This window comes from Panthera tigris, chromosome A2, assembly GCF_018350195.1.
Source record: "Panthera tigris isolate Pti1 chromosome A2, P.tigris_Pti1_mat1.1, whole genome shotgun sequence".
In the NCBI taxonomy this organism is placed as follows: domain Eukaryota; kingdom Metazoa; phylum Chordata; class Mammalia; order Carnivora; family Felidae; genus Panthera; species Panthera tigris.
The window spans coordinates 8649784-8664361 of record NC_056661.1 but is presented as its reverse complement, the minus strand read 5'-3'; the positions used below and the strand labels follow the sequence as shown (position 1 = coordinate 8664361).

The 14578-nt window shown below is 57.6% G+C and overlaps 1 protein-coding gene across 1 annotated transcript; it reads left to right on the top strand.

Annotated features, from left to right (window-relative positions):
* The first annotated feature begins 3323 nt into the window (after positions 1 to 3323).
* ELAVL3 (ELAV like RNA binding protein 3) lies at positions 3324 to 13354 on the top strand. The gene is made up of 7 exons (XM_042977296.1): positions 3324 to 3468; positions 5511 to 5729; positions 6051 to 6154; positions 9694 to 9847; positions 9990 to 10215; positions 10890 to 10928; positions 12532 to 13354. The coding sequence occupies exons 1-7, from the start codon at positions 3411 to 3413 to the stop codon at positions 12881 to 12883; spliced, it is 1152 nt and encodes a 383-aa protein (XP_042833230.1). The 5' UTR covers positions 3324 to 3410; the 3' UTR covers positions 12884 to 13354.
* The last annotated feature ends 1224 nt before the right edge of the window (positions 13355 to 14578 follow it).

Sequence of the window (14578 nt, the reverse complement as noted above, 5' to 3'; positions counted from 1 at the left end):
GCGCCCGGAGGCCCCGCGGGCCCGCCGCCGCTGCCGCCGCGTCCCTTTGTTTCTCGGAGCTTCTTAGCGGGCCGTAGCCTCGCGCGGGCGCCTCAGGCTTCGGGGAGGGGGAGGGGAGAGGAGGGCCCGCGGGGGGGGCTTCCTGGCTCCTGGGCCCCCGCCCCACGGGGGATGGGGTAAGGAGCTCAAGGATGTCCCCTAGGCCAGGTCCAGGCGCCCCACCCCTGGCTCTGGGCCTCGGGGTGACCTTGAGCGCGCCCGCCTGCACGCCCGCGCCGCTCGCCCCACTCCCGGTGCTTTCAGCAGCCACCGAGCTGGTCAGCTCCCGAGCCCGCGGCCACGCCCGGCCACGCCCTGTATAACCACGCCCCTGCCCCGCCCATCCGGACCCCGCCCCCTGGGGCCCCCGGGGCCCGGCCTCGCCCGAGCCCTCGGATTTCCACTCGGCTACCCGGGCGTATCCCGGGGGCGGGGCTGGCCAGTTCTAGCCCCACCCCGGCTCCACCCCCGCCCCCGCCGCGCGACTCCGCTCCCCGCGCCGCCGCGCGTCCTTTGTCTGGTCCCAGCGCCCAGGCCTCCTTCTTCCGTACTTACTGTCTTTCTGGTCTGTGTGTGTGTGTGTCTGTGCCCTGTGTCTCTGGGCCTCTTCTTGGAGTCGTGGCGAGCACAGTGGGTGGGGGGATGCTCAGCACTCCCTCCATGTCTGGGACTCTGGGACCCGCCCACCTGGCTCAGAGAAAGGAGGCCCTGAGAGGCCCTGCTTCCCTGCTGTGTGACCTTAGGTCGGCTCTCTCCCTTCTCTGGGCCTCAGGCTGCTAACTTAGGTGCGAGACGTGAGCGCAGCCTCCTGAGGACCCTCAGAACCCCCACAACAGTCCAGCATCCATTCCTCTGATCTGTTCCCTCATTTAAAAGAGGGAAACTAATGCACAAAAGGGCGAGGGTGTGGTCAGAGGTCACACAAGGGCCTTGAAGCCCTGGAAGGCCTGGTTACTCCACTGGAGGACACTCGGGCAGAGGTCCACCATGAGAACAGGCTGGGAGGAAGTGAGGGGATAGATTGAGACAGTGAGGGCCCTGCATGGATGGAGAAGGGCCCAGAAGTGGGAGGCCTAGTTAGCACCACGTGGTGGCCTAGCCTTACCATGCGTAGCCACTCAATGCCCTATTGTCGCCAGGATCCAGGCATCTATCATTGTGACTGGGGCCAGGGGGCCCAGCTAGGGGCCAAGGGGGTCAGACACAGAAGGGTCTACATAGAGAGTGACTGCAGGTGTATTCGCTGCAAAATCCATATGTCATGTATGTGCAATGGTGCAAAAGAGTTGGAAAAAGAGTGGCTGAGAGAGAAAGGGGGAGAGAGACAGGCTCAGAGGGGAGAGAAGAACAGAGAAACGGGGGGGGGGGGAGAGAGAAACAGAAAGAGGTACGGATCCAGAGGAAGAGCTGGAGAGACTGGGAGGAAAGGTTCTATTGCCCCCACTTGATCTCTGCCTATCCATCTTTGACCTGCCCTCCTCCCCTCTGACTTCACCCCTCCACTCCTGTCCTGGGACGACGGCCCTCCAAGGTCCCTATGATCCCAGAGTCATCCCAGGCCACGCATTTGTCATGGGCTGGGGCAGAGCGGGTGTGGTCTCCACCAATCCGATCCCTATTATCGGCTCAGCCGGCTGAGCTGCAGAGGAAACGCGACACTGATCCTGCTAAGCTCTGGCACAGCTGGGAGAGAGATGGGGTGGTGGGGAGATTAGTAGGCTGGGTCTCAAGATCCTGGATAGGAACCCCAATTACTTTTTAACCGCATCCAAGCTGAGGACATTTGGGGTGGCCCTGGGGGCTCTGTCTGGAGTAATCTGTCAGATCAGTAGTCAAACTCCATCACTACCACGGCTCCGTGTCATCCCCAGGCAAATCACAGGTCCCTCTGACCCTCGCTTTCTCCACCTGAGAAACGGAGGTGATCCCCAGCTTTCAGTGTGGTTGTGGGAAGTCAATGAAACCTTTGCACCTGCTCAGTGCCTGGCCACATAGTAGGGGCTCCAGACCTGGAACTGGTTTTGTACTGTTAATTATTTTGGGGACTCCCAGCGCAGACATCATCAACCAATCATAGAACTCTAGTCTGTTGAGCCAGAAGGGAATACAGAACCCAATCTTTGTACGTGGGAAACCTCTGTGCCATATCTTTAGTGGAGGGACAGAGGCCCGGAGAGGCAATGTGAGTGTCAGAAGATGCACAGTGAGGAGGGTGGGGCCAGGAGCTGGCACCTGATGGTACCCAGCAAGCATTTGTTGAATTGAATGAGTAGACTCGGCCTGCAGAGTGGGGTTAAATGCGGCGACGCCTGGGCTTGGTGTAGAGTAGGGACACAGCTTCACTTTGCTGTTATTTTCACTATCGTTGGCCTTTTAGTCAAATGGGCTGATGTCCAAGCTCCGGATTTGAATTCTTGACCCACCATTTGCGAGCTCCCTAACCTTGTATAAATCCCTGCCCCTTCATGGAGACTCTGTTTCCTCTTCTGTCAAATGGAGGAAAGAGTGCCATAATGTTCAATGTTGGGAGAGCAGGCCCTCAATACATGGCCACGCTATCAGGAAAGTATTCATCTTATGAAACCGGACGCAGATCTGTAATGTGCGTTACTGTCTTGTTGCCGGCGCCTATGGCAGACATTGCTCATCAACCCAGTGCATGATCCTGCTCCGTCTGGATGTGGCTTCCGAATAACCCTCCAGCCAGCCCCCAGACAGCCCCTCTCAGCCAACTGGAGATGCAGGGGGGGTTGACCCTCAGGGCCATCCTTTTAATAAGAATAAATGGAAAGGAAACAGAGGCCCAAAGAAGAGCTACGATCACCCCCCCCCCGAGGATACACAGCTAGAAGGTGCCCCCCACCCCCGCCCCCGTGCCTTGGCCACTGTCTTTAAAGACAGTTCTGAAGTCCGCCAACATATCCAGGTTTGAAATCAAGTGCCCCATGTATATATCACTCAGCGTCTCTGAGCTCTCTCACTTATAAAATGGAGACTGTGTGGCCATCTCTAAAGCTGATTGGGAGAAATAAGGGAAATGTTGCCTGTAAGCACCTCACCCAGTGCCTGGCTCCCAGAAGATGTCGGTGGGGCAGGACGAGTATTACTAGCCGTAAGTTGAGGCAGGGATGGCAGACGTGACGAGTTGCTTGTCGTAATTGCGCTCATGGCAGACCTGGCTAAGTGATCCCAGAATGCTTCCCAGCCGCGTGAGTAGCTTCAGATCCTTCGGGGGGGGGGGGGGGGGGGTGTCACCGCGCCAATAATTTGGAGTTTGCAGCAAAGTGGAGCAGAGGCCCAGAAGCGTCCTGTAGTCTACCTGAGGACACACGGCTGAGAAACGTTAGAGCAGTTAGAATTACAGACTCTGGATGAGGAAATCTCGCGTGCGCACCCCCGTTTCACTATTTATAAGCTGCGTGATCTTTGGTAATTTTTTTTTTTTTTTGAAGTTCATGTATTTATTTTGAGAGAAGGAGAGAGCACACAAGTGGAGGAGGGACAGAGAGAGGGAGAGAGAAAGAGAATCCCAAGCAGGCTCCATGCTGTCAGCGACGAGCCGCCAGGGCTCAAACTCACCAACTGTGCGATCGTGACCCGAGCTGAAATCAAGAGTCAGATGCTTAACTGACTGCGCCACCCAGGCGCCCCGATCTTTGGTAATTTTTAAAACATCGCTGAACTTCCCTTTCCTCGTCTGTTGCCTTAGCTCAGGCTGCTATAACAAAATACCGTAAACTGGGCAGCTTAACCAACAGACAGTTATGTATCACAAACCTTCTTCTGGATTCTGGGAAGTCCAAGATCAAGGTGCCAGCTGATTCGGTTGCTAGTAAGGACTTGCTCCCTCCTTTGCAGATGGACGTCTTCTTGTTGTGTCCTCGCATTGTGGAGAGAGAGAGAATGTCTCTCCTGTCACTTTTTTGTTAAGGACATGAATCTCATTCATGAGGGCTCTGCCCTCATGACCCAGTTACCTCCCAAAGGCTCCACTTCCAAATACCATCACACTGGGGGGTCAAGATTTCAACATATGAATTTGAGGGAACACGGGCTTTACGTTCATAGCATCTGTTAAGCAGGGAAAATTAAGCCCTCTTTTCAGGGTGCTTGTGAATAAGAAAAAAAAACAAAAACAAAACGTTGCCCATAGAGAGCTTTGCCCTATACCTGGCACACAGTATGCCCAATATTTGGGAACAAATACGGTATTGTATTTTTGGTTAGGGATGGCTGAGATGAGGTGTACCTGCTGACTCTAATTCTGTAGCCACAGACATTGCTAATCGATCACAGTGATCTTTCCCGTGGAAACTGAATCTGGTTTGTAATCCTTCCTAATTTGTCCCGTTAGGAACACCCTACCAATAGATTTGATTTTTTTAGGTGAAGGCCATCCATCGGCCAACCATGCCTTGGGAGAAAAACCTAAGGACATGCTGGGTATTTTACCTTCCCATGCCCGTGACAGACAATACCAATCCATCCCAGTACTTTTCAGTATATACAAATATTGAATCATGTTGTACACTTGAAACTAATATTCTATGTCAACTATTAAAAAAATAGGTGTAGGAAAAAAGTTAGATAAAATTCAACACCCATTCTTGAAAAACGGAATCTTGTTAGGATACTAGGAATAAAATGAAACATTCTTAATGTGATAAAGGCCATCTACACAGAATCCATATCAAAAATCAAATTTAGCTGTGAAACGTTTAAAGCATTTCCTTTAACATCATGAATAAAGAAGCCACTGTCGCACTGTAGCCCCTGCAATAAGACAAGAAAAATAAGGAACAGGTCTAGATTGGAGATAATTAAAACTGTCCTTATTTGCAGGTGTTATTATGTGATACATTTAAATAGCTCAGGGGTGCCTGACCGGCTCGGTCAGGAGAGCATGCGACTCTTGACCTCGGAGTTGTGAGTTCAAGCCCCACACTGGGTGTAGAGATTACCTAAAAATAAAATCTTAAAAAATCATAAATAACAATAAGTAATAAAATGAAAAAGAGCTCAGTGGGAAAAACGTGGGGGTAAATGCCTAGTGAGAAAATTATGCATGAAGTAAAAGAAATATTAACACATCTGGGATGTGGATGAGGGCAGTCCCTCATCCTTTGATGGATGAGGGCGGTCCATGGCTAGGGAGGAGCTTATGAGGACTTCAAAGCTAATAAAAATATATATCTTACTCTGAAGACAAAAGTGTTCATTTTACTCTTCTGGAAATGCACAGATTGATTTTAGGCAAACAGGCAAACGTAGACACCAGACACGTATGGAATTTCTCACAGTAAAATCACACGTAAGGTGCTATGCCTGATGCTGGAGAAGTGGAAGAGATTAATAGGATAATATGTTGTCCTCTCTCCATGTTTAAGCCCATGTCAGACATGACTGATGCATCACCACTGATCCCTGGTGTGGGGACTGGGCCGTGAGCGGGTGTGGCCTGTTATCTCCAGCAGATACTCGGGGCCATGGAGTCTCAGGTGGCGGGGGCCCGGCCGGCCCGGCCCTGCCCAACGGGCCACTCCTTGGTACAAATGGAGCCACTGATGACAGCAAGACCAACCTCATTGTCAACTACCTGCCCCAGAACATGACCCAGGACGAGTTCAAGAGTCTCTTCGGCAGCATTGGTGACATCGAATCGTGCAAGTTGGTTCGGGATAAGATCACAGGTGTGGCTGCTGGCAGGTGGGGAGGGAGGAGACAGAGATAGTAGTCTGGGGAGCACGGGTGTGATGGGGACAGGTAGCACCCTGGGGGATCGGAGGTGCGATGGGGAGACAGGTATGACCCCCGGGAGGGTATCCCGGGGGTGATGGGGGCAGGCAGGACTCTGGGGGATCTGAGGTGTCCTGGGGACAGGGTGGTACTGTGGGAGAATACTAAGGGGGGGATTTCGGTCAACCTTGAGTGACGGCGGTCAGCCTCTCAGGACTGGGTCTGGGAGGACCCTGGTAGGTGTGGGGAGGTCATCACCCTGGTCCCGCCCACAGGGCAGAGCCTCGGTTATGGGTTTGTGAACTACTCTGATCCCAACGATGCAGACAAAGCCATCAACACCCTCAACGGCCTCAAACTGCAGACGAAGACCATCAAGGTTAGTGCCCTCATTTTCCTCTGTGGCCCATCCCCCCTTACTGCCCACCTGCAACTGTCCCCAATCCCCCACATTACTTCCCCTTGGACTACCCCCTTCACTGCCACTCAACCCGCATGTCGCCTACCTTCCTCACTGCCACCCCTCCTACCCCGTGGCTCATCCTCTGAGGGATTCAGACTCTCCCCTAAGAATTCCTGGCTGGGCACCCAGGGCCCGATGGCTCTGCCTCTCTGAACCTCAGTTTCCTCATTAGTCAGTGAGAATACCGGCTCTACATTCTCTGCTGGCTCAGGGAGGTAGCCATCCCATTGGCAGTAGGAGAGTGACCAGGGTCTGGTGGGCAGCCCCCCCCCCCCCCCCCCCCGCCTTGCCTTTGTCATGGAAATGGAGAGGGGTGGGGGTCCATCTGCCATCTGGAGCCTAATTAGGGTCTGGGAGGGCGGGATTAGGGGTGAGCCCCTCCCCCATCTTTGTGCAATGCCCCTCCCCCCACAACCTCCCCTCTCAGCAGCTGCAGCTGGGACTCTGCTAGCCCAGGTTCCCTGGGGGGGGGATCGCCATGGAAACCCCCCTCTGTCGGTTCGCCTGGGGGTGTCTGGACTCCGCCCCACAAATCTGCTCTGGAACCTTGGGGGAGGCTGAGGGGGGGGGGCGCCCATCTGGCCCCCCGTTCTCTCTGAGAACAGAGGTGCAGGAATCTCTTCCTCTTCCCGTTGTCGGGGAGGATGAGGTCGTGACCTAATGGGTCCCTCCATGGCCAACTAGACCCAGAAGCCCTGGGGCATGACGGGGACGGTAGTGACAAATCCAGAGGGCCACTGTATGCATGTGATGCAGTGCGCATGTGTGTGTGTGTGTGTGTGTGTGTGTGTGTGTGTGTGTGTGTGTATGCGCGTGTGTGTGAGATAGACCTGGGCTGGGAGCCATTGTGTTTGTGGGACACACGAGTCTGGCTACTAGACTCTGGGCGTGTCACGGTGTGTCTGTGGGATGTGGTGTTTATTTCACAGGTGCTCTGTGACACTGCAACTCTGGCTGTGACCTGGTGGGGCTGCGTGGGGGTGTCGGCTGTGCCCTACTCGGGGTGCAATGTGTGTGATGTGGGCTTGTGTGGTGGGGTGACAGGTGTGTGGTTCTGTGCCTCTTACTGTAATTATCCAAGACCCCCGGAGCCGTCGTGGATGTCACAGTGGCCCCGAGTCACCCTTTGGCTGGGGTAGCCACTAGGGCTGTGCAGAGGGTGACAAAGTGTGGCCTCGCGTCTCCGTGTGTGTCTGCCTGGGTGGCACTATGTAAAGTTGGTCCCAATTGGCTGCTTTGGCAGATTTTGCCCAAGACCTGTCCTGGTGAGGGGGGCCGGAGGAGCCCATACCCAGGTGAGGGGCCTGGGTCAGCCCACATCATGGAAGGTTGGCAAAGAGCCCTGAAGACCAACTCAGTGCCTCAAATGACCCCTGACCCCAAACACCCACCCGGGAGCTCAGGCCTCTCTTCCCCTCACCCCTCCCTCTGATTCATGAAGTCCTCACCCCTCAAAACTCACCGCCCCACGGGCAAGAGCGGAAGCCGTGAAAAATGTGGCCGTGCTTTTTAATTAATATTATCGAAAAAAACCAGCAGCTGATGTGTTTGTGGGTTTTTTTCTCCCCGGAGGACCCCGGGTGCTCACAGTTGCATTCGTTAGAATCCCTCTACCTCCAGCCCATGAGTGCCTTCACCCTGACCCACCCCTGGCCCAATTAACTCATGTTGTTAGCTTTTTTAATTAGTTACTTCTAATGCAGGGCTATGCCCTCTCCACTCACCACCACAAACAAAAGCCGGACCCTTGACCGTGACCTTATCTACCCAGAGGTTAATTTAGAAGATACAGGACATAGACATTGGCGGAAATAAGTGGAAAGGGCAGCTCCTGTCCCCTGCTGCCCCCCGCCAGCTCTAGGCCCACCTGTCAGCATCTGGGGGCGGGCCCCGCAGACTGTGTTTCCAGGACACTGATAAGCACAACAATGAGATGGGGTCACACATCTCGCCACTCTGTAAATGGACTTTTCTTTCCCCCAGTTTACAATACTCACCACTGTTTCTGGGAAATAAATATACGCGTCCACCATTTTTTAACCAGCTGCAGGGAGTTTCATTGTTGGTCTGGACCATAATTAATGACACAAATCGAATGCCCGTACCAAAACGCATCTAATTCCCTACTGAGAGAAGTGCTTTGGGGGGGGGAGGTGGTGAGGCGGAGGACCAAATTCAGATGGGAAGAGGACAGGGGTTACTTTTTGACTGAGGCTGGAAGAAGCAAGGAGAGGAAGGGCGTTCCAGCCTGAGGGGAACAGCCAGAGCAAAGGCCCTGAGGCCGAAATGTGCCTGGTGTGTTTGAGGAACACGGGAGGAGACTGGTGTGGCTGAAACAGAGCACTCGAGGGAGAAATTGGCAGAGATGAGAGTGAGGGTATGGGGGGGGGGGTTGTGCAGGGCCTCGTGGGCTGGGAGAAGGACTTGAACTGTGGGGCAGGTGGGAGCCACAGAAGGTTCTGAGCAAAGGGAGGATGTGCCCTGCCTCAGTTGCTCACAGGCGCCCCCTGGCAGCTGTGGAGGGAACAGACTGGGGAGGTTAGGGAGGTCTGAGGGAGCTATGGTGGGAGCTGAGTAATGAGGCAGGATCCGTGGTGGATTGGATGCGGGTGTGAGAAAGACCAGCATCAAGGACAATGGGGGCCTGAGCACCCAGGAGGACAAAGCTGCCATTACTGAGCTGGGGCAAGTCGGGGACTGGATGCCGCCTCGCTGCTTGTGATCCCCTGTGGGGTGCCACGTGCGGTGCCTGGAGGCAGGTGTCACACAGGTGTGCAGTTTGGGGGTCAGGCCCACACCGGGGACGGACATTTGGGGGTCGTCAGCATTGGACGGGTGGCTAAAGACCTGAGCGACCTGGAGGGTCCCAACGTGGACGGGAAAAGGGCCAGCGTCCCAGGCTCACTTTCCAAAGGAGTAGGAAGCATTGTGTTGATGGACTGTACCTCGTGAGAGCAGGAGCTGGGGACATCTGACCTCCAGGGCCCAGCGACGACATGTTCCTCCCACCACTTTAATTTTTTTTTTTTTTAATGTCTTCTTATTTATTTTGAGAGACAGAGCACAAGCAGGGGAGGGGCAGAGAGAGAGGGAGACACAGAATCCCAAGCAGGCTCAGAGCTGTCCGCGCAGAGCCCGGCTCGGGACTCAGTCTCACAAACTGCGAGACCGGGACCCGAGCCGAAATTAAGACACTCAACCGACCGAGCCACCCAGGCGCCGCCCCCCACCACTTTATGCTGGCCGGCCCACATCATCATCATCGGCCACAGCCATGTCCCCTCCCTCAAGCCTTGGCCAGCCCCGCCCATGGTGACTACCCAAGAGATACTTGTTAAGCGAACAGACGAGGCACTTCTGCCTCCCACTGGTGGTCTGGACGTGGCCTCGCCCTCCCCATCCGTGAAACGGGTCTTCCCCTCACCTCTGTCCACCTGCCCCCCCCCCCACTCCAGGTGTCTTATGCCAGACCCAGCTCTGCATCCATCCGAGATGCTAACCTGTACGTCAGTGGACTCCCCAAGACCATGAGCCAGAAAGAAATGGAGCAGCTCTTCTCCCAGTATGGCCGTATCATCACTTCTCGAATCCTGGTGGACCAGGTCACAGGTCAGGCTGCTGGGGATGACGCACTGGGCAAAGGCACGGAGGCGGGGCCAAAATGGAGAAACCGGGCATGGCGGGGGAGGAGCGGGGTAGAGGGCCACACAGGAGGGGGCAGGGTCCTCATGACGCCCTCACTCCCTGGCAGGTGTCTCTCGGGGCGTGGGGTTCATCCGCTTCGACAAGAGGATTGAGGCCGAGGAGGCCATCAAAGGACTGAACGGGCAGAAGCCGCTGGGCGCGGCGGAGCCCATCACGGTCAAGTTCGCCAACAACCCGAGTCAGAAGACTGGACAGGCCCTGCTCACTCACCTCTACCAGTCGTCAGCCCGGCGCTACGCGGGCCCCCTGCACCACCAGACGCAGCGCTTCCGGTAAGCCCCCCGACGCCCCCCACAGACCCCTGGAGCCCATCCCTGCAGGGCAGAGGGACGCCGGGAGGGTGCCCGCAGGCCGGGGCCACTGAGGGCGGCAGAGGGGAAATGTGTGTCTGTCAGGCGCTGAGGCCAGGCCCTCGTACGCAGCAGGCAGTCAATGTATACAGGGCACTTTGAGTGGCATTATCGGTGTTAGGAGTGTTAGAGTCTCCCGATGGGGCCGCCCCTCCCTCGGGCGTGGGGCTCCAGCTGTCTGCGCCCCCAGGTATCTATACCTCAAGAGAACGGAGATTGTCTGTATTTTACGAACAGAGAGGCTTTGTCCCTCGCCCAACCCACCTGCCACTGCCGAGAAGAGACTCGAACCTTCCCTTCTGGGGTCCTGAGCCCCGCAGGGTGGGGGCAGGCGAGTGGGGCTGGGCGGGCCGGGCCGGGGAGGACGGGGCACGGGTGCAGGCCAGGCAGCGGCAGGGCAGGCGAGAGGCAGTGCCCGAGTGACCACGGTTCCGTGCCAGGCGGTGTCCAGCCGGGCGGGGAGCCGGCGGGTGGGGGCAGGGCTGGGCTGCCGGCCGGCTGGGTGGGGGCGGGGAGGGCAGGCAGGCAGGCAGGCCGACATCACAGCTGGGGGTGTGCCCGGAGGCCACCGGTGACCACCCCTTTTGCTTCCACAGGCTGGATAATTTGCTCAACATGGCCTACGGAGTCAAGAGGTAACAGTGCTCCCCGCTGCCCCCAGCTCCCCGCCGTCCCTCCCTGGACTCTTGCCCCGATGGGCCCCCTCCCCCGCCTCACCACCGGGACTGCCAGCTTAGCTGGGTCTGCCCTGTCTGGGAATAGCGTGTCCATTAAGAGAATCAGGGGCTCTGGAACCTAGTGAATGCCTACAAAGAGCTACTACTGCTCTTTGGGTCCTGGAGGGCCTGTCCGTGGCCCCCTCCGGCCCAGGGAAAGGCCGGCCATGTTGCCTGGTCACAGCCATGTCCCCCCCCCCCCCCCCGCCGGTTCCCACGTTCAGTCTGAGTTCCACCTGCCTCTCTTGATGGCTGGGGTCACAGGATACCACCCTCTGTTCCCGCACAGTCTGGGGACGGGCCCTGAGGCCCGCACGACCTTGTCCACATCCCCAACCCTGTGAAGGTCCCCGCGTTTATTGCATCGCGAGCTGTTGAGCACACACTGAGTGCCGGGCGCTGGGCTCGGGGCTGGGGACCCAACGTGGCCCGGCCAGACGTGATCCCTCGTGGAGATGAAATGCTGTTGAGCACAGGGCTTGGCACGTAGTGAGCGCTCAATAAAAGTAGCCGCTCGCACGATTACTGTTCCTGTTGTCAATTACCTCAGTCTAGCAGGGAGGGAGCAGCGAGCAGGGCTGGGAAGGGGGCAGGAGGAGAGGTGAGGGGGACCCAGCAGAGACCCCGCCCACCCCGACACGCCCAAGGTGCCAGAGCCTGTGCAGAATCGGGAAGGAGGGAGCAAGCAGTGAGTCCCCAGTGGTCACACTGAATGGGGCAGACCCTGGGGCTCCCCCTGAATTGAGTGAGGCCTGGGGGGCAGGGAGGCAGCGAGGCACGTGGGTGGAGCCAATCCTGCCCATCAGTCGGTCAGTCAAGAAACCCTCCCAGGGGCCCTGCTGTTCCAGGAGCTGTTCTGGGCTGGGGCACCGCAGGGAAGGTGGAGTGGATCCTAAATATACAATCTGAACAGGAAAAGGCTGGCAAGGGGCAGGGGAAGGCGGTGGGCAGCGAGGCCGCTGCCCTGGGACCTGATAACGCAGGGCAGCGCTTCACCGGTTGCAGTCATGACCTGGCCTTGAGCGGTGCCCTTCTGGCCACGTAGGGGTAGCAGGGTGACCAGGGGCAAAGGGGGCACAGCGTTGCAGAGGGCGGGGTGGGTTGGTGGGGGGAGGGCAAAAGGGGGGTGGGAAAATCTGCCAAGGGAAGAGTAGTGGTCAGGAGTGGGGAAGGGGTCAGGGTCAACAGGGCCAAGGACCCAGTAGGGTCAAAGGTTGTGGGGTCAGGGTGCAGACTGGGGCTCTAGGAAGGAGTGTGAGTGAGGGCGTAACGTGCAGGGAAGGTCACAAGTTATAGGTCAGGATGGAGACTGGGGGCCAGTGTCTCAGAGCAGGCCGCAGTTTAAGGTGTCTCGCGTGGGGTCAGAGGTGGAGGTCGCGAGGCCGTGGCTGGCTCAGGACGATGCAGGGATCACACGGTCCCAAGATCGTGGCACGCCCAGCAGTCATGACCACATCAGGGGTCACAGGGACTCAGGGGTGTGCCGGGGGTCAGGGCAGAGCCCGCGTGACCCCCAAAGTAGTCCCCTGTCGCTCATCGCCAGGTTCTCGCCCATCGCCATCGACGGCATGAGTGGCCTCGCGGGTGTGGGCCTTTCGGGGGGCGCGGCGGGCGCTGGCTGGTGTATCTTCGTGTACAACCTGTCACCGGAGGCAGACGAGAGTGTGCTGTGGCAGCTGTTTGGGCCCTTCGGGGCCGTCACCAACGTCAAGGTCATCCGCGACTTCACCACCAACAAGTGCAAGGGCTTCGGCTTCGTCACTATGACCAACTACGACGAAGCGGCCATGGCCATCGCCAGCCTCAATGGCTACCGCCTGGGCGAGCGCGTGCTGCAGGTGTCCTTCAAGACCAGCAAACAGCACAAGGCCTGAGCCACCGCCGCCCGCCCTCCCCACCCTCCCCGGGCAGCAGAGAGAGAGAGAAAGAGAGAGAGAGAGGGGCCCCGAGAGAGACAGCGCAGGCAGACCACCGACGGCACACGGGCCCCGCATCCCTGCGGAAGCCACAGGGTGAGCACTCGGGGTGGGAGAGTCTGCAGGGGATGGGGGGTGCCTGGGGGTCCCCTCCCCGTCCTCCTGCCCCCACCCCAGGCTGGGCTGTTCACTCTCTCGTCTTGGTTTTGTTCATGGCGATGGTTTTTGTTTCTTTTTTCGGCTAAAAAGAAAGCAGAGATGTGCCCCCACCCCGCCTTCAACCACCCTCCACGGGATGGCTTTGCAGGGGCGCTGGGGGTGCCCCCCAGACCCCCTTGCCCAGGCCTCCCCAACACCTAGATGAGCCTGAGGGGAGGGGGGAACAGGTTTAAAAATCCCCAAAAAAGCGAAACGGAGGAGGGGTGTGGGCATCCCTGGCCCAGAGCCCCCTGGTTGGAGTATGAGGAGCAGGGGGAGGGGCTGGAAACAGAAACAAAATGAAAAAAAAAGGGGGGGGTGGGAGGGGAAGAAAAACTCTATTTTTGTAAAAAGGGAAAAAAGACCTCGTGGAGAATTTTTACTGGGGATTCTTGAACTTGAAAAAAAAAAAAAAACACAAAAAAAGACAAAAAAAAAAAAAAAGAAAATATTTTGGCAGGTTATGTTTACCAACTGGGGCAGGGGCAGGGAGCAGGGCTTGGGGCCCGGGGGTCCACGGGGCCGCACAGAGAAACACAGCCACGCAGAGACGTGCGGGGGCACGCGCACACACACATCCCGCAGGGACACACGGGAGCACTGACAGACCCAGAGACGCGCCCCGGACACCTTCCAGGAGCTCGCTGGCCAGATTCAGACACGCAGACAGACATATGGATAATCACGGGAGACCGAAGTATGTATGGGGCTATGTAGACGAGGCCGCGGGCAAACACTGACGCGGGCAGATGGAGCCACAGGTGGGTGCGGGGTACACACATTTCCACGTGGACACGGGAAAGTAGAGACAGATACATTCGGACACACCAGTCGAGACACGCCATCACGGAGAAACAGACACGACACCCAGGAGACACACATGCACAAAGCCTCCCTCGGGCCCAGGCGAGAGGTCGTAGCCCAGATCCTGGCCCAGTCCGCTTCCTCCAGCCAGGCCGCCGGGCCTCCTCCGGACACGTGGCCCCACTCGCCCCAGGTTCTCCGCAGAGCCCTCTCCTGGCTCATCGGTGGTCCCTGCGGCCCACGAACACAGGCGTGCACACACAGCATCCATGCATCCAAACACACGATACCTCGTTTCACTTTTGGCGTCATGGCGGGCTGGAGGCAGCCCCCCCCCCCCAACACTTGAGGCCAAAGGACCCCCTGTCCCCGGGGCTGAACCTCCCTGGGCCGAGACCCTGGCCCAGAGGCAGAGGGGGGAGGCTGGGCCCTGAGCCTTCCCCCTCCCCCAGGGGCCTCCCCAGCAGGAAGTACCCGCTGTTCCCTCCAGTCCCCCTCCCCCCAGCCCCGAATTCCCTTCCCACCCACTTGTCACCCCCTTTCAGTTTGTTGGGTTTTTCCGTCTTTCCAAATTCCCGAGGGCGGTGGACGCAGCCCCCATCCCAAGCCCCGGTCCCCCACCGGCTTCTGTCTGGATTTTCCATTCTCCTA

Excerpts from the sequence above, each read along its gene's own strand:
- ELAVL3 (XM_042977296.1), top strand. The coding sequence starts at position 3,411 with ATGAGGAAATCTCGCGTGCGCACCCCCGTTTCACTATTTATAAGCTGC. Across the intron at positions 9,848-9,989 it reads CCTGGTGGACCAGGTCACAG|GTGTCTCTCGGGGCGTGGGG; the intron begins GTCAGGCTGCTG and ends ACTCCCTGGCAG. Across the intron at positions 10,929-12,531 it reads ATGGCCTACGGAGTCAAGAG|TCCCCTGTCGCTCATCGCCA; the intron begins GTAACAGTGCTC and ends CCCCCAAAGTAG.